This window comes from Phoenix dactylifera, chromosome 17 (assembly GCF_009389715.1).
Source record: "Phoenix dactylifera cultivar Barhee BC4 chromosome 17, palm_55x_up_171113_PBpolish2nd_filt_p, whole genome shotgun sequence".
Classification (NCBI taxonomy): Eukaryota; Viridiplantae; Streptophyta; class Magnoliopsida; order Arecales; family Arecaceae; genus Phoenix; species Phoenix dactylifera.
In genome coordinates, this window is record NC_052408.1 from 14,127,598 (window position 1) to 14,154,699 (window position 27,102).

At 37.2% G+C, this 27,102-nt stretch overlaps 2 protein-coding genes across 12 annotated transcripts; one reads left to right on the forward strand and one right to left on the reverse strand.

Annotated features, from left to right (window-relative positions):
* Nucleotides 1-36: 36 nt before the first annotated feature.
* Nucleotides 37-10,286, reverse strand: LOC103716341 (HBS1-like protein). 11 transcript variants are annotated; one of them, XM_017845697.3, is made up of 13 exons: nt 10,126-10,286; nt 9,947-10,018; nt 9,287-9,363; nt 7,068-7,232; nt 6,703-6,915; nt 5,823-5,900; nt 5,029-5,351; nt 4,801-4,911; nt 4,159-4,649; nt 3,103-3,271; nt 1,116-1,355; nt 901-1,035; nt 37-731 (listed from the first exon to the last, which is right to left on the reverse strand). In XM_017845697.3, the coding sequence occupies exons 3-13, from the start codon at nt 9,357-9,359 to the stop codon at nt 600-602; spliced, it is 2,130 nt and encodes a 709-aa protein (XP_017701186.1). In that variant the 5' UTR covers nt 9,360-9,363; nt 9,947-10,018; nt 10,126-10,286; the 3' UTR covers nt 37-599. The 11 variants fall into 11 exon arrangements, with proteins under 11 accessions (XP_017701186.1, XP_038971062.1, XP_017701185.1 ...); XM_039115134.1 differs by having other exon boundaries at nt 9,302-9,363; nt 10,117-10,286; XM_017845696.3 differs by having other exon boundaries at nt 10,117-10,286.
* A 2,333-nt stretch (nt 10,287-12,619) lies between these two features.
* On the forward strand, nt 12,620-14,835 carry LOC103716332. The gene is made up of 3 exons (XM_008804291.4): nt 12,620-12,897; nt 12,979-13,184; nt 14,317-14,835. The coding sequence occupies exons 1-3, from the start codon at nt 12,808-12,810 to the stop codon at nt 14,576-14,578; spliced, it is 558 nt and encodes a 185-aa protein (XP_008802513.1). The 5' UTR covers nt 12,620-12,807; the 3' UTR covers nt 14,579-14,835.
* The last annotated feature ends 12,267 nt before the right edge of the window (nt 14,836-27,102 follow it).

Here is a 27,102-nt window from a genome sequence, read left to right on the forward strand (position 1 = left end):
CATATCTAGCATTATTCTACATTGACATGACAATGATTGCACATGATATTATGGTATGCAGAAAAATACATTAACAAAACAATGTTGTCAACTTTTGAACAGAAAAATACAGGGCAAGCAACAGTCACCGTTTCTGGATAAAGCATACACATGATACAATGGTATACATGCACACAATGTACAACAAAAAACGGCTGGAGCCTTTGCATGCTTCTGCTGCTCTCTCTCTCTCTCTCTCTCTCTCTCTCACACACACACACACACACACACACATCAAGTAAAAGAAGCAGATAATTTAATTAACAGAAGAAAAATGCTGATGCGCACTGCTTTGGATTGGGTGCTGATGTGGCACTCACAGGATGGCCAGATCGCACTCAGGTCCCCTCTACCTCTTGCATTTGCCATGTAGGACGGGTGAATGGAGCAGTGTGCGGTAGCAGCGCTTTTAAATGAAATCGATGAGACTGCAGTACCACTAGCTGCTATCTTCACAAAGCTCGATATCCGGTATAGCATGATATGCGTCCAGACTCCAGAGTAGTCTCAGGGGCTGCATCTAGTCATGCCAAGTTCATTCCAAGGTGCTTCTCAAAGACCTAAGACCCCTGCTCGAGGACACGAGTCACAATGCCCACGGCAATGGTGCTACCTGAGGCTCTTAGAAATGCTCTTCCAAGAGCCCGACAGACTGAGAATTCTTCCACACAAACTGTTCCATCCAGTGCCACCTGAAATAGGAAACATGATCAATATATGGATTCAGTTGTCATCTAGTAGCGACTGTTAATGAAAGTAATGCATCTGAAAACAGCCAAGCCCAACATCAGAAAATTACATATATGACATCGATTGTCATCGGCTTTACCAACAAAGTTAACACGCGTAACATCATCTTACCTCTATTATAGCACTTTGTCTAGCTGTTAGGATCCGTGGTGCATTTCTTGAGACCTTGCCACTTTTCTGATCTAATAACGATAAGATTTTCGTGACTCTTGCAGCCTCCTTGGCATGATGTATGTGAATCTCAACCTACGTTTTACCTTGTCCTCAAAATATGGAAGAAAAAAAAAACCACCTTAAAAGAAAATAAGCTAGGTTGGGTTACTAACCTGTGAGCCAACCAAAATTGGTGTCACAATGTCCAGAACAAGAATCTTCAGCTCTAAACTAGATGCAACAGTCACAGGGAGATCTGGGTGGCACAGCACCCCACCAGGCATCACATGGCCGGCATCAATGCCTTGCAAACTGACAGCCACATTATCTCCAGCTTTTGCTATAGTGCAAGGACAATAATCCCGCTGGATAGTTTGTACTGTAGCTAAATCTCCCGAAGGCATAACTAGAACCTGAAACCAAACCGCGCTACATCAGCAGAGGCAGGACTCCAAGGTTTATTGTTATCTGAAATGATTTTACCAGAACATATTTCATAAGAATCGAGCCTTCCTTGTTTCATGAATATCATCCCTTTTACGGCCAAATAAAACAAAAGATACTTCAATTTCAGGTGGTAGCATGAAACACCTAGTACCATTAAGTATGGATTTGAGTTCCTACAAAGCTAAGTCATTCCAGGCAAGGTTCGAAATCTTGAATTATGAGTCCTTTCAGGTGAAAAGAAGAAAATGAAGGATTCAGATGGAGCATATCGAATGAGGGGAAAGAAACAAAATAAATAGAGTAAAATTATGGCCATGCATTTTGCCATCGTGCATGTGTTCTTAGCCAGGACTTCCAAAGGTGAAAATTATGTTTATGAATTCATAACAAACCTCACCATCTGTTTTCATATCTCCAAGTGAGTCAAGGTAGTTGCAATGCAACAAACCCTTCCCCCAAGAAAAGCCATCTAAAATGATGCACATTTTGAGGCAATAAGGTTACATATATGAAACTTAGATCAAAAATATCGCAACATGCAAGATAAGATGGATCTGATTAACTTCAATCTGTCAGTAAAGTATCACCAGAACTAAAAGCCTTACATATCCTTTACCATGCAATGTGGTCAAGCTGACTCTTCTTTATCACATTTATCCACAGATGATGTCCCCTTATTTTGGCTCCCTGAGATACAAGCATAAACCAAATAAGCTAGGTCCGACCTCTTCAATTTTACATTATCCACTCTTATCCCCATGAAATCACAATCTGATGCTTTTTAAATATATTGAATACACTAATCCCAAGTTTGAGTTGAGGGGTGGAAAAGGGTCTGTATCATTGAAGCTGAAGAACTGTTAGAGTAAATAATTGAATGGATCTCGATTTGATCTTTTCATATTATTTCTAAGAAAGGTAGCCAACTTAATGTAACTGTGCTGTGAAATGGACATGGGTTGGCTAGGGCATCTGTAGAGCAACATGAGAAGATGGTGCTCATTAGCATCAACAAGTAACATTGATTCTCACACCAAGTAGAAAGATGACAATGTAAACACTAGCTCAATGGGATAAGAAAATCTTGTTACAGCTTAGACTGCAAGTACTTCCATAGTAGAGAAAAAAATGACCTCATAGAAACAACACTAAGAATGAGAGTCAATACTTGATTTTGCACCAACTAGAAAGAGTATAGTTATTAGTAGTTTGTTCTCTGGGAGGTTATAAATGTGGCGAGCCATATGACCAAAAATAGAATAGAAAAAATAGTGAATAAGGTGTGCAAGGTAAAAAGCATCAGTAGAAAGTCAAATGTTTTCTTCAACAAACATATCTAGAAGTAAGATGCAATATACTTCAAGTTCAATGACCATATGTTACCTGATAGAGTGCATTTATGTGTCAAAGAAGGGTCTCAAACAGAACATGCATATCCACCAAATTCCTCAATCTAATACCTAAGAGTTCCTTCACAGTAAGGCTAAAATGTGGCATGCTATGTAGTTCTTTACATGAAGGAATATTTTAAATGGTCTTATGATGGTTCCAAAGATGCTTTTACTTTGCATATCCTAACTAGATTCTTTTCTGGTCAAACAGTATTGCAAGTTTGCAACTGGTCATGATAAGCTAAAATATAAGGTTTTATTGCCTACAAAAGAGAAAGGGAAGGAGACACATCTATAACATGATCAAAAAAGGCTCACACACCTTTGAACTAGCTCGAAGAGCTCCGAACTCCAATTTACCACAAACCGCCACTTGCCCCACAAAATGTGATATAACAACATCACATATAGGCAGAAGAAGTGGCTTTGAAACATCTCGTTGTGGAGGCTTTAAAGAATCTATGGCATCCAACAGACAAAAGCCTTGATACCTGCAAAGTACCATTTTTCAATATATAAGAGAAAACAAATATAACAAGAAATACTTCATGACAATTTAAAGAGCCTAAATAAATTAAGGTGCAATGTTCATACTCTCTGAAGTCTACAAATAAACAATGGAGACTTTAGTTGCAATTAAAAGATTTCTGAGTAGTTCGTAAAAGGAAAACTTAATAAATGCCACAACAATAGAAAGACAAACAAATATCAAACAATACATTAAGCTATCAAGTATCAACAACCCTAAATTAAACACCTAGAAAACAATTTGTTTTTGTATCCACAATATCCATAAATAATGAGCCAACCCACCCTGACAACATTGACAATTTTTACTTAAGTACTGTAACGACACCAATGTTAATTGAATAAGAAAGAAAAATCAAAGATCTTTGGTCGTACTGATATGAATCTTTGATAACCAGAAGAATATTTATTCTACTTCTAATCTGAAAACAAGACAACATGCATCACACAAGTGCATCATTTTAATTCAATTACATTCCTTGCTGTTTGTGTTTAAATTCAAAGAATTCCTCCTTGTCAGCACCCTCTTAACAAATCAAATACATGGTGTCTTTGCTTCTGAAGTTTACATTAATAAGTTAGGGGATGATGTAAACAATCAGAATTAAAGAATTGCAGCAGCAAAACAAAAAAGGGGTTCAGAGTCAAAACGGCCTAAAAGTCAAAACAAACAAACAAAAAAAACAAATATAGAAAAGACAAAAAAGGAAGCTGGCCTTCTATTTGTCAGCATGAAATTCTCCAAGGACACAATGACATTACAACTAATGAGCATATACGCACATGCATCTAGCACAAATTACAAGAAAAGCAGAAATACGAGAAAAAAAATTATATATAGCTAACATACCAAGAAGACAAACGAACATCTGAAGCAGTCGTTACCAAATTTTGATTTTCCATGGCGCTCAGAGGAATCCATGCCACTGATGATTCCTTGAATTTACAAGAACATAGGAAAAGGCCAAGTTGCAGTTTTATGAAATCAAACCGTTCCTTGGAGAACTCCACTAAATCCATCTTATTAACAGCAACAATAATTTGCTCAACACCAAAGCTCCTAATGAGTTGTGCATGCTCTTTTGTCTGTCCCACACTATTACCACCCATACCTGCTTCAAAGGAACCTACAGAAGCATCAACGACAAGAACAGCAGCATCTGCTTGTGTAGCACCAGATATCATATTTGGAACAAAATCTTTGTGGCCTGGGGAGTCAAGTAAAACAACACGAAATTTTTTTGAGTCAAAATAGGCAACAGCCACTGTCATTGTAATACCCCTTTGCCTCTCCTCAGCGCTCTCATCCATTGCCCATGCATAGGCAAAGGATCCTTTTCCCTGCAATCAGAACAGTTGTTGACCTATCAGCTACCACAGGTATGTGTCCATAACACCATATGAACCACTCAATTAAGTGCTACAGATATTTCTCCATAAGATGCAGTAAAACTGGTGCCCATCAGATTAAGCCTGTCAAAAGTCAACACACCTTTTCCTTAGCTTCCTTCTCATTTTTATGCATTTGTTTCTTAGATATTCGCCCCAGAAGATGAAGCAATCTTCCACATAATGTGGATTTCCCAGAATCAACATGGCCAACCTAAAAGGGTATTAAGACGATCAATTTAATGCATGAAAAATTGGCAGCAGCAATCAGATGTGAAAAATGGAAGATGAAAACATTAAAATCACGATGCATTACTAATAGATAGCTTACAACTGCAAGATTTAATTGACTTGATATTCCTTGTTCTTGGTCAGATAACATCCATTTTTCTGGTTTGTACTGGACATTTCTACTAGCTTTTTTACTTCTATTATCTTTAGAGTTCTTATCCAATTTCAACCGATGCAGATCATCAGCGATAATTTGTGGTGCGTCTTCATAATCCCTGGAATTGCTACTCTCACTCACGTCAATATGATTGTCTTTAGATGATGAGGCAGATGAACTGTTAGACACTTCATTAACTGGTAAAAGATTGACTATCTCCTTCTTCCCAGTGATGTTGGATGAAGCCTTTGTAGATCCTAATGGCACTGAATCAATGGAATAACAGTAAAAGAGAAACAGTAAGTAAAGCATGGATGGATAGATCAATAAAATGTATAATCCCATTGGACCGTAGTGATGAGCAGCATTTCATATATAAGTAATGGACCATTTGGCATATTTTTGCACCGAGCATAAAACAGCTGGACAGAAGAGAACTGTGCATGATCTTAAGATACATTATTCATTAATCATGGTCACAGAACTAGAACAAAATTACAGAAAACACATTGAATTACCTAGGACACCAGACTGCACTAAAAATACCAAAATCAGGCAATAAGCAATTTTGCATCAAAAAGCGCAATCCCCAAGTTAGCTCAATAGAATAAAATGCCCCTGGATCTTGGCTGACCACTAAAAATTTAAGTATATGGATGGAAATTTAGTAATATATGAGGACCAATTAAACAGCCAATCTGGCAAATTCTCAGCAAATGATTTTCTGAATGATATACCTTTGGGGAAATTTCTTGCAGCATTCTTGCCAGAAGAAACTATATCATCTGGTGATGGGGTATCAAATTTGAAAGGGGCTGTCAAAATCAACATAAATTTATCAGTTCTCACATTATGGATGGGCATCTGATACACTGAAACATCAAAAAGCAAAGCAAATGCACAACCTTGTGATTGCAATAAATGTGCACAATATGGCGGTTTCATTACTTTATCGCCTCATATACCTAATGGTGCATTATAGTATAATATGATCCAGTGTGCAGCCTAGTAATTTTATATACCTTTCTGCTAATCTCTCTCCCCTCCTCTATCCACACCCTATTCAATTTTGTTGCTGCTTTTATCTAGAAAAGGCATGTCCCTGATCCACAACCACCACCACCTTCACCTTTACCTCCAAAATCGCTGCTTCACCTTCTCACCACATGAATTAGTAGCAGGAATCTTCTGCTCTGGGTGCTGTACTGGCTTCAAAATCCCCCTAGAAATTCGTCCACATTGTGCTTTGTCATTTAAAAAAAATAAAAAGTCCACTTCCCAGCACCGCATCTGCACCCGCTTCCGGTAACTAAGCACATGATCCATCACAACCAGCCCACAGACCCCACTAGCCAGGCCTCCCTTCCAGCAGGGAATTAGAGCAGGTCTTGGATCAGGCAGAGAAACTGCATCGCTGAATAAAGGCTTAAAAGAGAGATGATAGGAGAAGGACGGACGCAACTAATTTCATCCCTATAGAACCAATAATTTATGGTTTCAAGAACCTAATAAAAGATTGTAGTTATATTGTATTGCATATCACATAAGATGAAAAACATTTCAATTGAAAAGAAGGATTTAAGGTTCTGTGATCAATCTCTAAATATCATAACAGACCTATATTAATCGAGTGGTTGCAATGTGGAGATGTAAACGTTTTCTGGAGATCATTAAAATATGCTTCAATACATCCTTTCTCATGAGACTTAACGGCTTCTTTGGCAAGAAAAATATCAGAGATGACAGCTGGTTTGGGCATCTGATGGGGCGATAGAGCAAACAGAGACCTTGCCATTACGGAAGCTCTGGAATCCTTGGACTTGCCATAAACTGAAGGAAACATGGCAATTGTCTCAGTAGGATACAGAAGGACAGATAAAAGAGTAATAAAGCATCATAAAGGTCAGCCTCCATGCTCAATGAAATAAAAGAGTAAGTTGATTTCATTATCATGACCTCTAAAACATAGAAAAAGAAAATACCTTTTTCTCCACTATCATTGTCAATAATGCCAGTGGAATCCCGAAAAACTCCACAAGTGTCACAGGACAATAAGCTTTCATCATTATTGTTTGTACAAATGGAGCAATGCCAAAACCCAGGCTTGCCAGTTGGTTTATCTAAAAGGGGTAGCTTTCCTACAGAGGCTGTAAACAGAAGCAAATGAGAATAAGGAGACAAATTTTCTTTCATGAAAAAGTTCCTGATTACAATCTTTTAAGGAAGTCATGGTACATATAAATTAATCAAGTAAGGATAAAAATTAAAACAAAATAGAATTAGGCAAAATTTTCTGTGCTTTGATGACAAGGGATCTGTTTAAAAGGGAAAAAATGCTGAGTTTTAATAGCCTTCCTATGAGAGGATAAGTGTTATAAAAGCTCAGGGTGGAATAACTAAGTTGACATATAGCGCGCAACTAAATGAGAATAATGAGATAATACATAGTTGGGATTTAAAATAATGTTAATAGGCTACCGGTGGACTTCATATTGCACATACAATAAACCAGCATACCTTAGAAATCTTATCATCTTCATCATCAAAACAAAAGAAGAAGAAGAAGAAGTAAGCATGATGTTTCAAACATTCGAAGATAGGTTGTCTAGGTTAACCATGAGAAACCACAAAAAGAGTAGTCTAATAGAGGATCAAGTTATGTTCTATGTATTGCAAGTAAATCCAAAGTTTGTTGCTTCTATAAACTACATGAAACATCTTCTCCACAACATCAGCAGCACCTCTGATGCATATGCTTCATGTTTTGGATCAAAATCTTATGATTCATACTCCGGATCTTACGATCCAGATCAAAATGGCCCTAAATGACTACGACCCCCTCCTTGGATCAGGATCAATGTAGGGCTATACATTCCCTTGGATCATAGATCCAGCAATGATTATGCTAATTATATATTAAATCATGGGCAAGTCCATTTTCTATAATTTATATGACTGTGGCTTTTAAATTAATTATCACAGTAAGTGTTGAGTAGTAAAATTAGCAAGTCTGTTATTAGAGTTCATTGTGTTAAAAATCAGATGTAAATAATTGTATTTTTACAGCCATACATCATAGGCTTGTCCAGTTTTTTAGAAAAAAATCATTCTACCTACAAGAATAAATTAATTGATGAGTTCATCTACTCTCCATCTGGAAGGATTGAGGCCTCAAACCCACAACGATGGAGACTCTATCTGAAGGATCCACACCGTTGATTATGACCTACATTACAAAAACTATATTAAAAAATCATGTCTTTTAGAGGTTGTTTGCCTATGCATCAAGTGGTCCAAAAAAAAATTTGGCTCTCTATGAATATTTTGTCTAATATATAATTTGAACACATTCAAATCTATCAAATTCTGATACATACATGTTTTATGATATGTAGATCACAATCAACGGTGCTGATTTTTAATTTACATATCCTATAATATAATTTGTTATACTAACACTATTACAACCATTGGTGATTGTGCCCATTTGATGTATGGGCAGGAGGTTTCCAAAAACATGATAGTTCTTATGATGTAGATCATGATGGATGGTATGGATTCTCAATTTAGTATATCGGTTATCAACTTTGAGTCAGTGTAGGATTGACGCTTTAATCCTTCCAAAAGAAGAGTAGACTAACTCTAAATTGATAGATAATATATAAATTTCCTAAATAATCAAACAAAACATTTGTTTCATTAGACATGCTCTATATGGCCTATATCATTTAAAACTATAGTTGTTGTATGTATGGCCTTTTATTCTCCATTCATTTACTTTATAGTTAACTTATACTTCCATTTTCACACTTCTTTGATATCTAAAAACTTCTAAAAGAAATAAAAAAAAAAAGGAAAAAAACTCACAATCCATGAAATTATCCACAATACAATCCAGTCGAGCCCCCTCTATAATTTACGACTAGATCCCGATCTTAACAACATTGCCAAGCATTTTTAGTCATTGAAATTGTCCCTCGCAAAAGAGATAGAAAACATAGACTACACCACATTTCTAGAGGCATTTTAAAAACCTAGCCAACTCCAGCATGCAGGATAGAAAAAAGAATCAAGCAACAGTACACCGGAGAAAAATGGCAAGAGCATGTTATGGGCTACAAGATTAGCCTATTTCATAAGTTTTATGTAAATAAATAGATTAAGAAAAGAAGTAATTCTTAGACTAAGTCACTGCCATCACCTTCCATATCATTACCATCATCATATTCATCATAGATGTCATAGTCAAGTTCATAATTTAGTTTTCGAAGCATATCCCTGACAAATAAAACAAGGAAAAAAATAAATCAGATTACTAACATGTGAAGAAGAGTAATTACCAATAGAGGGATGAGCAATATTGCAACGAGAATAATCGAAATAAGCAACACACTATATCTATTTTTGAGAAGAAAGAGAGGGGAAAAAAAACAGAACACATAGGAGGAAGAGATTTTCATCCCATTACCAAGAAGGTGAGGAAGAAGGATGCGCAGACAGAGAAACTAAAACACAATAAAATTGATAAAAAGTGAAGAACATACAATTATGTTTCCTTATGGGGTCACCACTACAATATAGCAAAGTTTTCGTATCTTCCACATTTTCTTTTCCTTCTGTTGTGCTTGATCAGTTCGATGATTTCTAAAAGTAGTACAAACTTAAGAAACCAATTAAGCAATCCGTGTTTTGCAAGTTTTACAGAATGTTTCTTCCCCTTACTGCTTCATACGCACAGAATTGTCATTGAATTAAACTCATCGAATCTCTTTTTTTCATATATTTAGTCCTGAAGCCCAGGAGAGTGCAAGAATTTCATGGTTTCAAAAGTAATAAGCTTAAAAGGAATCGAATTACGGACCAAAATACTGTAACCCAGAGCTGGTTTATTTATGCTCCTTTGCCCCTATTACGAAGCCGGATCTTAGAAACCCTAGATGATTTCTGACAAAAATTACAAGACAGAGAAAAATATGGAACCAAAAAAAAAGTTAGGGCAAGTGAAGAAGAACAAGGGATCGAGAAGTATACCGCCCTAACCTATCCGTGCCAAACTTTTTCATGGGGGAACGAAATCACGGATGATTCAAGAACTATGGCCTCGTCGCGCTAGCCTTCAACCGATCGATAAATGACGAAATCTAGCGTGTTGAGAGGAAAACCGGTTGACGGACCCGGCCCGGAGTCACGTCTAGTCCCAGTGGTCTAGATTCAGCCGCTTTGACAAATTATATATTATGTAATTAAGGGTACGGACGCCATCGAGCCAAATCAAATCAAATAACTACCATTCAACCTCGGCTTAATTTAAAATACTTTATTTCAAAATTTGATTCAAGCCGATTATACTTTAATATTCGAACTAAACCCGCTCAATAAAAAATAATACTCAAGCTTGAATCGAGCTGGGTCATAATTAAAAAAATATAATTATAAATTATAAATTAGATCAAAATTTTAAAAATATAAATATTATATTTTAAAAATATTTAATTAATATATTATATTATAAAAAATATAATATTATTAAAAATATACATACTTGACTAGGGTTATGAGCTTTTGAGTTGGATATTTCATTACTCGAGCTCGATTTATGCCCGAGCATCTCACGAACTGTTCGGCTCATTTGCATCTCTATCTATAACCATAAATATTGTGATCATAATATTATTGTTTCGCATTCTAATAGTTTAGAGATTAAAGAGTTTAATATTTTTTTTCTATTTTGATGCTTATTATATGGTGTTTTCATAATATTGTTGTTATTTCATGAATTGTTCATTATAATATTACAATTTAGATACAAGCTTATGATGTGACAGTTCGAACAACGAATGATTTTTTGTCAAAAGGGCACAACTCCTGCAGATGAAAAAGGCTTGTTTATCTTTTTAGAAAAAAAAACAACTTTATTGTCAAGTTGAAGCTTGGAGGTTAGATGACGTTATCTTTTTTTTTTTTAACTTTGCAAATCTCCATCTCATACCGCTCACGAGCATCTTCAGCAACACTCCATGTGATATGACTCAAAATTTTGTAGCGCCTTAGCATTCAAAACACACGATGTTCTAGGTAAGAATATGTGCCAAGTGCTCAATCTAAGCCTTGTTTGACTACAAGAAAAAGAAAATTGATATCCAATTAATGAGATCTTCACGATCAGATCCCATCTATGATCCTATGAGTTTGATCATATATGCCTCTCTCCGTGGTTAGCAAATATGGTCCACGTTGCCAAGACTAGCAAAGAGACACTTCCAGTGTTGTCTATAAAATTGAGACGTTAGTTAGTGTCATTTTCATATCAATGACATTCTAATTGACGAGCTGTTCAACTCAACCTCCATATTCTAACTTCTAACCCATAATTCATGGCAAGTTTCTTTTTAAATTCGGATATTATGGTCAAATAATAGCTGTACTAGGTAATTTGCCTCTTCTTGCCAAGAAAATGACTCGGAAAACACTGCACCAAATTCACAATGTCACCATCGTATCTAACACTTTTTTCAGTACAATAATGAATACAATTCAGATAGGACTGGACTTTGTCACTGAATTTGATTGTGCTCGGGCTTGAAGAACATGAGTTGACCTAGACATGGGGATCAAGCTTGGACGACCAATTCAAAAGCCCAGCCACTAATTCAATTTGGCATGAATATCTTGCAGATATTTAATTTTTTTACAATTTATCAAATATAAAAGTTATTTAAGACAATTGTACTTGAGTTCTTGACATTCTATCAAGTCAGATGTAATCCCTTTCAATTCCCATTGGTTCAGCTAATAATTTGTAAACTAGACTCATCTTTATGGCCACACACATTTATAGAGAGGCATATAAGGTGAAGCTTTTTGTGTAGCATAATATTTCGATAAAATTTTGTAGATCAATATATAAACTATCTCGTCTTAACTCAATAATGTTTTATTTTTTGATATTGTCTGATGTAATAGCAGATATGTATGAATCCTCCATCTCATCAACAAAGAAAAAGAAAAACTTGCGCTATTATGGAAGCTTAAATGTGATCAATTCTCACTGTCCCACCTGAAATCAACCAATGACAAACCCTGTTTTCAAGAGTCACCAAACACATGGTGTCACCGACCACATTCTTTGTGGTCCAGCTCCTCTATCATGACACTTGAACCCACTAAAAAGCAGAAGTGAGGACATCATTTAGAAACCATATTAAAGTAACTCAGCACCTCTCTTTCTGGTTGATCGAATTTAGCGTTCACATACAGTTTTTTTTTCACACAGTTCTTACATGAGTACAGCTAGCTGCATTACTATCAAGTAGACTATATGCTTTAGGGAGAATAAAAAATTGTTGAATTTATAAAAAAAAATTTAGAATAATAGGCAACGAATGAAATGATACAATTTGCAGCTTGGGTTTATAGAAACCTCCCATACCAAATTGTCTTTTCTTGGACTACAAACAGTAAGTAGTACCAGTGTACCACAAACGTCCAGCTCTGGTTGGCGAGTCACAGATAACAAAGCGGCCCGAGGGGGTCAAAACTCCAAAAGACGCCCTTTACTTCGTTTCTACTTCTCGCCGGCAACCAGTATTTAATCCGTTTCTCTTTTTTTTTTTATATTTCACTCTCCGTCCAAACCCGTCCATCCGTTTCTCCTTCCTCGCTAGCCTAAGCCTGCTCGGCTGCTCCAGAGCCATCTCCGATCCAAGATCTCCTCCGCCTCCCATGGCCTCCACCCTCATCATCGTCGTCGTCTTCATCTTCGATCTCATCGCCTTCGCCCTCGCCGTCGCCGCCGAGCAGCGCCGCAGCACGGTAAGCCCCTCGAATCCAAATCTATATATCATCCCTTCTCATCAGCAGATAATTTATGGATGGTTGGATCATTCGGTTTAGGCGACGTTGATGACGGACTCGAAGAAGGAGTACACGTACTGCGTGTACGATTCGGACATCGCGACGGGGTACGGGATCGGGTCGCTGATCCTGCTGCTGGCGAGCCAGATCGTGATCATGGCCGCCAGCAAGTGCTTCTGCTGCGGCCGGTCACTGCGCCCCGGCGGCGCTCGTTCCTGTGCCATCATCCTCTTCCTCCTCTCCTGGTATCCATTCCTCTCCGCCTCTACTTTTCTCATATTGCTTTAAACTTCACCTCTCTTGATGAAAACCTTCAGATCTACACGCAATCGGTTGAGAATTTTGAAGCAATTGGTAGATGTAGATCGATATCAGACCTTTTTACTGATTAATTAGTTTACTATGCATTTTTTTTGAAGTTTTCTTAGTATGCATTGAGATGGGAGTCTTAGACGAAAAAGCACAATACGTAATCTGTTTTTAATGTATTAGAGTAGAAATCTTCTGTAAAAATTCCTTTCTCACAGCATCATATTATTATTGCAAAGGTTAAATCTAAATAGAAATATTTGGGAACATGATCACTTGATCAGTTACCGTGGAAACGGCTCTTGTAGATTCCGTCGTGACAGCTCTTTCTTTCCTTTCGCGCGAAGTCGCCGTTGGATAATCCGCTGGTCGCTTTGAGATCTGTGCAGGAATCCACGGTGGATTCGCGCGAAGGAAGGTGCCCGAAAGATACAGTCCCTGTCCTCCACCGATTTCCGGATGGACGCCCACCGTATCCGCATAAAGCGGCGGGCGTAAGCGGCTCTAAAAGCAAATTGGAGAGTGATGCCGTGTCCATCATTCCGTATGTGGTGGGACCGCTGTCACTCTCATTACTTCAAAGTTTTTTTTTTGCCTTTTTATTTTTTTCATAAATATTCTTCTAAAAATTCAAATTTACATAAATATTTTTTTAAAATTTATATTTATTTTTTTATTTTTATAAAATAGTATTTTTGCGCAAATAGTATTCTAACACCGTTGATAAAAAATATATTTATTTTAATTAAAAATAAAATAAAATTTTAAAATTATTTTTTTTCAATTATTTTATAAATATTTTTTTTGTACCTCTATCAATTAAAGATGTTATAGTCATTTTAATTTTGAAATCAACGGTGTAAGCATATATGCAAAAACAAGAATAAAAAAATAAAAATAAAAAAATAAGTATTTTATGAGATTATACATGTAAATATTAATTTTAAAAAATATTTATATAAAAATTGATATTTAGGACAGCATTTATGCTCTTTATTATTATTATTATTATTATGCTCCTTAGCATTATCCTATGTTATTAACGTTATTTTATTCTTTTGAGATCAGGTTGACGTTTGTAATAGCGGAGGCGTGCTTGCTGGCGGGATCGGTCCGAAACGCGTACCACACCCGATACAGGACGCTGTTTCGTGACGGCCCGCCGTCGTGCGAGATGCTGAGGAAGGGCGTGTTCGGCGCCGGCGCCGCCTTCGTTTTCTTCACCGCCATCCTTACAGAGTTCTACTACGTGTCTTATTCCAAGGCCCAGAACACCGGCACGGCGCCCTACGCCAAGGAATCCTCCATTGGCATGAGCCCCTACACTTAATTAGACCGATCTCCCTACGTCTACTGTTTCTTGCTCTCTGTAGTTGCTGTGTATTCGCTGTCTTCTTTTGGATTGTGGCATTGGTTTGTTGGTATACACATCATATTCTTGATTGTGGTCATTTTGTTTGCTTTTTTGTTATAAGATGTGAATTATGTGTGCGGCATGCATAGGTTAATGATCTATATATATTTCTCTACATGTATTTACCTTCTAAATTCTGTGTCAACTTTGAAAGGTTTTATTTTTGTATGATACATGTATTCTTTTGTTGCACTTGTTAGATACTTTAGAAGGGCATGTGCGATTTAGTGATTCTAGACGTACTAATGCAACTTACCTATTAAACTGTCATCAATAATGCTTTGATGATTTTTTTTTTTCTCTTCTTTGGCATAGGAATCATATCAGTCTTTAACATTTTTTTTGGCGTGTTCTGTATTAAATTCTAAGAGCAATGCATGTAATTTTTAGGGCTCCTTTAGATATTTATAATATATTTTATTTGAATATTGCGGAAGTTATTGCAAATATTGAACCAGGGATGAACAATGTCAATGTTCTTGAGGAAACATTGAACCAAGTTAAAAATGAATAAGAAGCAATAATGCTTTTATTGAAAGATATCAAAAGGAGTGTAGACAGTTGACAAGAAGTACTGCTGGATGCTAGATTTCCTTAGAGAGTTGGTTTAGTTGGGATATGTCGGGCAGCCATAATTTCTAAAAATTATTTATTTCAATTTTGAGGAAAAAACAAATTTTACTATTTTTTTGGTAAAATATTATTAAAAAATATTATATTTAGTTGAAAATAATCTTATAAAACAATATTATCAAATTTTTAATAATATTTTTAAATGAATAATTTAGATAATAATATCTTTCAGTCATTTGTTAATTCTTGTCAATCTACTCTAGATGACAAGCACTCTAAATCTCCTGACCACAGTCCAATAGGAAATTGTACGATTGATCTAGACAAGGCACCAAAATCTTGGGACCTTGCAGAATGGACAATATTTTTTCAAGAGGTTGGTCCAGTGCTTAATGCTTTGGTGGGCAGTCAACTTAAACATGAACATTGAACACGGCTAACATTAACTATTTTGAATATGAAAATATATTTATATAAATTAATAAATATATTTAAATAAATTATGCACATATTAGAAAATATATTTTTATTATAAATAAATTTTAGTATATTTTGGTATATAAATAAATATATTAATTATGAATAATTCCTATATTAGATTTATTGATAATTAATAAATATTTATTTTTTATTAATAATCAATATTAGTTATATTAATATAATCAATATAATATTAATATAATATAATGAGGATATTTTTATCAAAAATAATATTTTTGGATTACCAGCATAGCAAAATAAATACCATTTTTTAAAAAAAATAGATATAAAATTTACTATTTATTTTATAAACTTTCTCATCTATCTTTTATAATTTATTTTTTATACTAAATAATTATTTGATACAGAATTTATTTTTTTATGTCAGATTATGCCCGCCAAACAGAGCCCAGGATACTTTAAATGGGCCTTTTTAATGCCTGAGCTGCACCTTTTGTTTCCAAGCGGGTCTCTTTTGTGTCCGTAGTGTTTTCGGAGAAAAGGAACAGAATGGGAGTAAAAAAGATTGCATTTTTTGTGCTACCTACGCCTGCCACCCAGCTCTTAATGTTCTCCTTTTCCTCCTTCTGAGGTCTCTTCAGGCTTTTTTCCGAATTAGTATAGGATTATTTGCCTGGTAGAGGAGTTCTTTGAGGTTCTCAGCTTCTCGACAGGAGGGCAATGATCAACAACTTAGACTCTTAATTAGAGGCAGTTTCTGTTGGGTTTCCCAGTGCCCTAGGGCGCAGCGGAAGATACGGGATTATAAAATTTTCTTATAAAACCCATTATATGAAACCCTAATAAGCCAAGATCACCTTAATAGTATAACCAAATAATGTAGAAAATATAATCTTGGTATAGAAGAATACCTATCACGCTATATCCAATATGTCTGAAGATGTCCTAAGGTGCCCAAATGTTCACCCTCCGATGTTGATCCACACAGGAATGGGTTCAAGACTCTAGCTCCACCAAAACTTGATTCTAATTGTTCAATCCTTCCAAAGGATTTAATTGGCTGATTTTCCTTCACTTCTTCCTTTCTACCTCTAAAACATTCACTAGCCTTTTTGTCCTAAAGAAGACCCTCTTGTCTTGGGTTAGGACAAAAGAGAGAGGCTTGTAAGAAAGAAGGGATAAGGGAGAGAGAAGGAGAGGCCTTTTTTTGGATGATCTTTAGAACCCCAAGGCACCTCCTATTTATAAGAGATGGAGGGATGCATCATAAAGGGATGCATCCCATCCACACACCTCATCATGATGAGGCATGTACCAAGAGATGCATCCCATCATGATGGGGTGCTAAGGAGAAGGGTGTATCAACTTCTTTCTCACATCTCCCTCTTAAATCCTGATGATCCAAGGGCCCAAATGCAGTGAACCAAAGCCAATGGTCCAGATCTAGGTGCCATCTAATGGTCCAGATCAAGACATCATCATCCAGGGTGCCATCCAATGGTCCAGAAGTAAGATGCCATCACCGATGGTCCAGATTCAGGCGCTGAGCAACGGTCCAGATCTTTCATCCAGAGAGCCATCCAGTGGTCCAGATTCAGGCGCTAACCAGTGGACCAGATCCTTCATCCAGGAAGCCATCCAATGGTCCAGATGAAGGCGCCAACCAGTGGACCAGATCCTTCATCCAGGAAGCGATCCAATGGTCCAGAAGTGAAGGCCCTATCAAACCCAATCCAATTGGGTTTAACCAACTTAAAGAAAACATTAAACCTAATCAAATCAGGTCTAATTAAAGCCAAATGGGTTTCAACTCTTGGCTAACCCATATTAGGTCATGATCTAATCATATTAGATCAACCAAATCTAAGAATCATATTCGAATTTAATTTGAATCAGGAGCTAGGGTTTGCAACACGTGCTAGCATGTTCATCTTGCAAACATGATCTAATCCAATTAGACCCTTGATCAATTCCCTTGTGTGTGACCCATTGGGTTCCTTATCTTAGCCAGCAGTAGGTGCAGGTGCAAGTTGACCTAACCTGATTAGAATACCTCTAATCCAATTTAGGTTCAATTTAGTGCTAAACCTGACTTAGCAATCAGAACCTTTTTGATGCTTTGATCTAATCAAACTCTTTGATCCGATCAACCCACAAGACATGATTGACGTCTAGCAACGTATCATGTCTACCCGGAAGATGAGGAATGTATTGGACAAATCCAAACATACCCTTCAGTGGAAAGTTACTGTGCAATTCAATCCCTCAGTCATACTACATCCTGAATAAGTGCTCGAGTATGGATCAATATCAAACTCAATCACTTATTCATATCTCTCTCAATCTTTTATATGATAATTCAAACAATGAAATATTAGAAACTCTTTCTAATATTCATTTTGCTTTGATCAAAGGCTTCGTGAATCATCATAAGATTAGAGTAAGTAGGATGTTACCTTCTCTTACTAGAAGTGACTGATTCCTTGTTGACCTACTCACAACCTTCGTACAAAATCCACCATATCCAGAATACCCCGTACACAACGCAATGTCGTGAATGAGGGTAAACCAAAATATAGCTTCAAGTGCACAAGGTACCATGGTGATCTCAGGTCTAAGGATCACTTGTACAACTCCCACTATGAGAACCATCTTTTGATAATTAAGTAAGAATCCATAAGATGTTCTCATGGCTGGTCATTTCAGTGAACTCATTCCTCTAATGAGCACCCACATCTTTGTATTAGTGTCTCACACAAGTGATTGTGAGATCAATCACCCTCTACATTGAGCATACATAAGATGTGCCAGTCTTTCCGGTAATATTGATCCCCGACTCAATATACCAATTTGACTGGGAATATTCTAAATTAGGATTTTAGGATTTTAGGTCTCACTGGTATAATCTCATCATAACCCTAAAATCAATGTCCTAATTTATGGGGTTCATCATCCAATAATAAAATAGATAAGCAGCAAATGATGAAACACAATGCCTTTATTGATATATATCGAGTGTCAAAGTACATGATTTGGAGGATTACAAAGAGAAACCCATCAAATGATTGGCTTATAGGGCATCTACTCTTTCAATCTCCCACTTGCACTAAAGCCAATCGCCCTTATATTTTAACCCCATACAATCGAGGTGACGATTGAATTGCTGCTGTGGTAGAGCTTTAGTAAATGGGTCTGCTATATTGTTCTTTGTGTCTACTCGTTCAATCTTGACGTCTTGTCTTTCGATTATCTCTCGAACAAGGTGGAAGCGTCTCAAAATGTGCTTGGATCTATGATGAGACCTTGGTTCCTTAGCCTGTGCAACTGCTCCAGTGTTATCGCAATAAACTGGGACTGGTCCGGCAATCTCAGGAACTACACCCAGCTCTGTGATGAACTTCTTCATCCAGACTGCTTCCTTAGCAGCTTCACTAACAGCTATATATTCTGCCTCAGTAGTTGAGTCAGCTACAGTTTGCTGTTTGGAACTTTTCCAACTCACAGCTCCACCATTCAAAGTGAAGATATATCCAGAGATTGACTTGCTATCATCTGGATCAGATTGAAAGCTAGAATCTGAATAGCCTTCTAGTTTCAATTCTGATCCTCCATAAATCAGAAAAACATCTCTAGTCCTTCTCAAGTATTTGAGAATGCTTTTCACAATTTTCCAATGATCCTCCCCGGGATCTGCCTGAAATCTACTTACCATACCTAAGGCATAAGCTACATCAGGCCTGGTACATAACATAGCATACATGATCGACCCTACTGCTGAAGCATAGGGAATAGAACTCATTCTATTCCTCTCTTCAGATGTCTTAGGAGACATCTTCCTAGAGAGTTGTATGCCATGTCCTATGGGTAAGAAACCTTTCTTACTTCCATCCATGCTGAACCTCTTCAGCACATTATCAATGTACCTAGACTGGGACAAACCTAGCATCCTTTTAGATCTATCTCTATAGATCCTTATACCAAGTATATAGGATGCTTCACCCAAGTCTTTCATGGAAAATTTCTTTGATAACCAAGTCTTGACCGATTGCATCATTGGAACATCATTTCCAATGACCAATATATCGTCCACATATAATATCAAGAAGACAATAGCACTCCCATTAGTCTTCTTGTACACACAAGGTTCATCTATATTTTTAATGAAGCCAAACTCTTTGACTATCATATCAAAATGGATGTTCCAACTCCTAGATGCCTGCTTTAATCCATAAATGGATTTCTTAAGCCTACATACTTGATTTGCTCTCCCTTTTGAGACAAATCCCTCTGGCTGTGTCATATAAACCTCTTCCTCAAGGTGACCATTAAGAAAGGCGGTTTTGACATCCATCTGCCATATCTCATAATCATAGTATGCAGCTATAGCAAGGATAATCCGAATAGATTTGAGCATAGCTACTGGCGAAAAAGTTTCATCATAATCAATGCCTTGTTTTTGCCTGAAACCTTTTGCCACTAGCCTGGCCTTGTAGGTTTCTACTTGGCCATCAGCTCCTATCTTCTTCTTGTATACCCATTTGCACCCTATTGGAATCACTCCCTCAGGTGCATCAACCAAAGTCCACACTTGGTTTGTATACATAGAATCTATCTCGGATTTCATGGCGTCTAGCCATCTGTCAGAGTCCCTACTCTTGACAGCTTCCGAATAGGTCAGAGGGTCATCGTTATCAATGATGTGGGCTTCATCATTCTCAATGATAAATCCATACCTCTTAGGTGCATTTCGCACTCTTTCTAACCTTCGGAGAGGAGTAGTGTGTAGTGGTTGTACCTCTTCCATGGGTACATCTGGTTGAGGATTATTATGTGTCTCACCTTGTAGGTCTTGAACTTCATCAAGTTCAATTCTTCTATCCTTGCCTTTTTCTAAGAAAAACTCTTTTTCCAAGAAAGTGGCATGCCTAGCAACAAATACCTTTTGTTCGGTAGGATCATAGAAGATATATCCTAAACTGTCTTTAGGATAACCTACAAATATACATTTGTCCGATCTAGCACTTAGCTTATGTCCAAAATTTCTTTTGACATAAGCATGACAACCCCATATCTTAAGATACTTAAGATTAGGTTTCTTTCCTTTCCATATCTCATATGGAGTGCTAGATACAGACTTAGATGGTACTCTATTTAATACTAATGCAGCAGTTTCTAGGGCATGTCCCCAAAAGGAAATTGGAAGATTTGTGAAGCACATCATGGACCGTACCATATCTAATAAGGTACGATTCCTTCTTTCAGCTACACCATTTAATTGTGGCGTATATGGAGGTGTCCATTCAGAGAGTATACCCTTTAATTTAAGATAGTCTAAAAATTCACTAGAAAGGTATTCTCCTCCTCGATCAGATCGAAGGATTTTAATACACTTTCCAGTTTGTTTTTCGACCATACTTTGATACTCTTTAAATTTATCAAAGGCTTCGGATTTATGTTTCATTAGATACACAAAACCGAACCTTGATAAGTCATCAGTAAATGTGATGAAGTAAGAGTATCCATCTCTAGCTTGAGTTGACATAGGACCGCACACATCAGTGTGTACGAGTTCTAACAACTCACTTGCCCTTTCTCCATGTCCCGAGAATGGAGACTTGGTCATTTTACCCATAAGACAAGATTCACAAGTTCCTAATGATTCAAAATCATAAGGGTCAAAGAATTTATCTTTATACAACTTATGTAACCTTGTCTCACTAATATGACCTAATCGGTAATGCCAGAGGAGGGTATTATTAATATTTTCTCTTTTTCTTTTATTATCTTTGCCAATATGAAACATAACATTATTAAGACATAATACTAAAAGACCATTTTCCATAGTGCCATGACAATAATACTCATTAGATAAAGAAATAGAGCAACCATTGCTCTTTCCATTTATTTCGAATCCTTTCTTAAGCAACAAAGGAATTGAAATTACATTTCTAATAATTTTTGGCATAAAATAACAGTCTTCTAGCTTCAAGAACTTTCCGGAGGGTAGCTCCAGTATGTAGGTGCCAACAGCTTCAGCCTGGATGGATTCTCCTCCAGCGCCATATAGCTCGAAGTCACCTTTTTTCAGACTTCTAATTTTCTGCAGTCCATACAAAGATTTGCATATGTGAGAACCACAACCGGTATCCAATACCCATGAATTAGAATCAGAAGAACTTAATGTCATATTGGCATGTAATAAAAACATACCTTTTGATGCAACACTTGCATCAGGCTTCACACTTGCAAGAAAGCTCTTGCAGTTCCTTTTCCAATGCCCCGTCTTGCCACAGTGGAAACAGGTACCGGGTCCAGAGATTTTCTTTCCCTTCTTCTTTTTGATGCGACTCTTAGGGTTTAGTTTTTTCTTTGAACCCTTGTTGCCCGACTTCTTCTTTGAGCTCTCACCAACAAGAAGGATCGGACCCTTGTCCTTCTTGATGTGAGACTCTGCTGTTTTCAGCATATTTAGAAGCTCAGGCAGGGAGGAATTCAGTTTGTTCATGTGATAATTCACGACAAACTGCGAGAATGAGTCGGGTAGTGATTGCAGGATCAAATCCTGACTGAGCTCACTGTCCATAGCAAAACCAAGTTGACTTAATCGAGTGATTAAGTCTATAACCTTTAAACAGTGGTCTTGCACAGATGATCCCTCGATCATTCTAGCACGGAACAACTGTTTAGATATCTCATATCTAGCAGTTCTGCTCTGCTCACCATATAACTCCTTTAAGTTAAGGAGTATGGAGTGAGTATCCATGCTATCATGCTGCCTCTGCAATTCATTATTCATAGAAGCAAGCATGATACATTTGACAGTCAAGCTATCATTTTTCCACATACGATATGTGGCCAATTCCTCCTCAGTTGCATCTTCCCCTGCTGACCCTAGGTCAGGGGTTTCAAGAATGTAGGAAAGTTTTTCTTGTGTGAGAACAATCTTTAAATTTCTCAACCAATCCACATAGTTGGGACCAGTCAATTTGTTTGTATCTAAGATACCTCTAAGTGAGAGTGAAGATGCCATTTTTGCAGAATTAATCTATAATTACAAAGAACACTAATATAAGCAGACCAATCATGATGACATGTATTCAATCAGACAAGGACTTCTATCTAATTGTTACTCCCACTATTTTTATCGAATGTCATAACCCTCAAATATGATGAACGAGAAAATACTAATTTTCTTAGTGGGGTTGAGATCCAAATTCCTTATAAAAGACCTTGTGGGAATCACAACAAGCCCTTATAAGTTCAAAGGTAGGAAACTCTTTCCAATTGTATCCCATGCAATTCCCAACTTTATTCTGTCCTCTAGCACACATATAGTCTTGTGGGAATCACAACAAACTATTGTGTCTAGTTAAGTCAAACCCTTCATTTTTATACAGTCATATTTGAATAATGCTGCCCTTGTGGGAATCACAACAAGGCAACATATTAAAATATGCCATATGCATCATATGCACCAAGATATTACAATATCAATCCCTAATACTAGCCTTGTGGGAATCACAACAAGCTAGCGTAGATATTGACATAATAATATCTAAGCATGAAGGAAGGACCTTTATAGTGTTATATCAGCAATTAGCTTTTCCATGGAGGTCAATCAAATAGTTGGCCAGGTAAGCAGATGGGAGGCTCTCCTTACTTAGTAAGGTCCTAATTAAATAACCACCTGTAGCCTCTTTCCTAGACACCAACTTAGTCAATTGATTCAGAATGGCTCAGCTTAAAGCAATTAACACTACGACTTAATTATGAATTTAGTGAGGGCTTTCAAATAATAGTATCTTACTAACATTAAGCTCAACCATAAAGGACAATCAAATAATTGGCCAGGAAAGCAGGTGGGAGGCACCCCTCACTCAGAGAGTGAGGTCCTAATTAAGTAACCACCTGTGGCTTCCTTCCTAGACACCAACTGAGTCGATTGTTCCAGAATGGGTCAGCCCAAAGTTTTCATACTACTATATTGGTCTCATTGCATATTCTATAATTTAGTACTAGCAATTATACTGTGCTACAACATGAATATAATACTATCTCATAGCATAAACTAATCATGCATACAAACAACCTAGCTATCTCATAGCATCAAGATAATAGCATGTATTATCATTTGGTTAAACTGATTAAGGGTGGCTCTGATACCACTGTTGGGTTTCCCAGTGCCCTAGGGCGCAGCGGAAGATACGGGATTATAAAATTTTCTTATAAAACCCATTATATGAAACCCTAATAAGCCAAGATCACCTTAATAGTATAACCAAATAATGTAGAAAATATAATCTTGGTATAGAAGAATACCTATCACGCTATATCCAATATGTCTGAAGATGTCCTAAGGTGCCCAAATGTTCACCCTCCGATGTTGATCCACACAGGAATGGGTTCAAGACTCTAGCTCCACCAAAACTTGATTCTAATTGTTCAATCCTTCCAAAGGATTTAATTGGCTGATTTTCCTTCACTTCTTTCTTTCTACCTCTAAAACATTCACTAGCCTTTTTGTCCTAAAGAAGACCCTCTTGTCTTGGGTTAGGACAAAAGAGAGAGGCTTGTAAGAAAGAAGGGATAAGGGAGAGAGAAGGAGAGGCCTTTTTTTGGATGATCTTTAGAACCCCAAGGCACCTCCTATTTATAAGAGATGGAGGGATGCATCATAAAGGGATGCATCCCATCCACACACCTCATCATGATGAGGCATGTACCAAGAGATGCATCCCATCATGATGGGGTGCTAAGGAGAAGGGTGTATCAACTTCTTTCTCACATCTCCCTCTTAAATCCTGATGATCCAAGGGCCCAAATGCAGTGAACCAAAGCCAATGGTCCAGATCTAGGTGCCATCTAATGGTCCAGATCAAGACATCATCATCCAGGGTGCCATCCAATGGTCCAGAAGTAAGATGCCATCACCGATGGTCCAGATTCAGGCGCTGAGCAACGGTCCAGATCTTTCATCCAGAGAGCCATCCAGTGGTCCAGATTCAGGCGCTAACCAGTGGACCAGATCCTTCATCCAGGAAGCCATCCAATGGTCCAGATGAAGGCGCCAACCAGTGGACCAGATCCTTCATCCAGGAAGCGATCCAATGGTCCAGAAGTGAAGGCCCTATCAAACCCAATCCAATTGGGTTTAACCAACTTAAAGAAAACATTAAACCTAATCAAATCAGGTCTAATTAAAGCCAAATGGGTTTCAACTCTTGGCTAACCCATATTAGGTCATGATCTAATCATATTAGATCAACCAAATCTAAGAATCATATTCGAATTTAATTTGAATCAGGAGCTAGGGTTTGCAACACGTGCTAGCATGTTCATCTTGCAAACATGATCTAATCCAATTAGACCCTTGATCAATTCCCTTGTGTGTGACCCATTGGGTTCCTTATCTTAGCCAGCAGTAGGTGCAGGTGCAAGTTGACCTAACCTGATTAGAATACCTCTAATCCAATTTAGGTTCAATTTAGTGCTAAACCTGACTTAGCAATCAGAACCTTTTTGATGCTTTGATCTAATCAAACTCTTTGATCCGATCAACCCACAAGACATGATTGACGTCTAGCAACGTATCATGTCTACCCGGAAGATGAGGAATGTATTGGACAAATCCAAACATACCCTTCAGTGGAAAGTTACTGTGCAATTCAATCCCTCAGTCATACTACATCCTGAATAAGTGCTCGAGTATGGATCAATATCAAACTCAATCACTTATTCATATCTCTCTCAATCTTTTATATGATAATTCAAACAATGAAATATTAGAAACTCTTTCTAATATTCATTTTGCTTTGATCAAAGGCTTCGTGAATCATCATAAGATTAGAGTAAGTAGGATGTTACCTTCTCTTACTAGAAGTGACTGATTCCTTGTTGACCTACTCACAACCTTCGTACAAAATCCACCATATCCAGAATACCCCGTACACAACGCAATGTCGTGAATGAGGGTAAACCAAAATATAGCTTCAAGTGCACAAGGTACCATGGTGATCTCAGGTCTAAGGATCACTTGTACAACTCCCACTATGAGAACCATCTTTTGATAATTAAGTAAGAATCCATAAGATGTTCTCATGGCTGGTCATTTCAGTGAACTCATTCCTCTAATGAGCACCCACATCTTTGTATTAGTGTCTCACACAAGTGATTGTGAGATCAATCACCCTCTACATTGAGCATACATAAGATGTGCCAGTCTTTCCGGTAATATTGATCCCCGACTCAATATACCAATTTGACTGGGAATATTCTAAATTAGGATTTTAGGATTTTAGGTCTCACTGGTATAATCTCATCATAACCCTAAAATCAATGTCCTAATTTATGGGGTTCATCATCCAATAATAAAATAGATAAGCAGCAAATGATGAAACACAATGCCTTTATTGATATATATCGAGTGTCAAAGTACATGATTTGGAGGATTACAAAGAGAAACCCATCAAATGATTGGCTTATAGGGCATCTACTCTTTCAGTTTCAAATCAACAGAACCAACCTAAAGAGTTGTGTGCTCTGAAGTATGTGATCTTTGTTCATTGTCTTCTTCTGTTGAGAGAGACACAGGACATTCGTCTTGTTGGGTTTGGTTTCTATTACCATCATGGGGGCTGTATGGGATCCCACTTGAAGCTAGGCTTCATCCAAAGGTCAATACAATTCTTGAGGCCCAGGCCAGGCCTTTTAGCCTACCTTTTAGGGCTGAGCCTGGCTTTTACTTCGGCTTCGAGCTTCGTTAAAATATAAAAAAATAAAAATATTTTAAAAATACTAATTAAATATTACCAATAATCTATGTATTAACAATAATTGTTAATTAAGTTTACAAATATATCAAATATAAACAAATATTACCAAGCATCGTTAATTAGCCTACCTACGTTAGGTCAAGCCTGCTCAGGCTCGGGCTGGGCTTAAAACCTTGGGCTCAATCCTGCCCACAAACGCTTAGGCCCACTATACTTTTGAAATTCATAATTTAGGAAGTCGACTCTGATTTGGTACAAATCAAAAGTTAGCACTAACATTTCTTCCAACTAAATTAAGGGATATCTTCTTGGGAGAGCTCGATGGCAATGGGCTCACTCTCAAGCTTGAGATTTCTAAATGTTACGTGATGCTTGCATGATGCAATTCCTTCAACATCCAAGTGATAGACATGAAGGAAAGGACTACGTTATTGGAATGAGAAAATAATTAGTGATGGACGACTTCTTGACCTCTCCCCATATGAACTTCTTCTCGGGCGGATTCCTTCTTTTGCTTCTCAACCTATCGGGTACTAGCAACCGTTTTCAGTTATTGTTCTCATCCGTCCGCCACTGAAAACACCACTTTTCGTTCGACTTGTATGTGTTAAACATGCCACCGGCGTTCAACAAATGCAAAAGCCTTTCAAAATT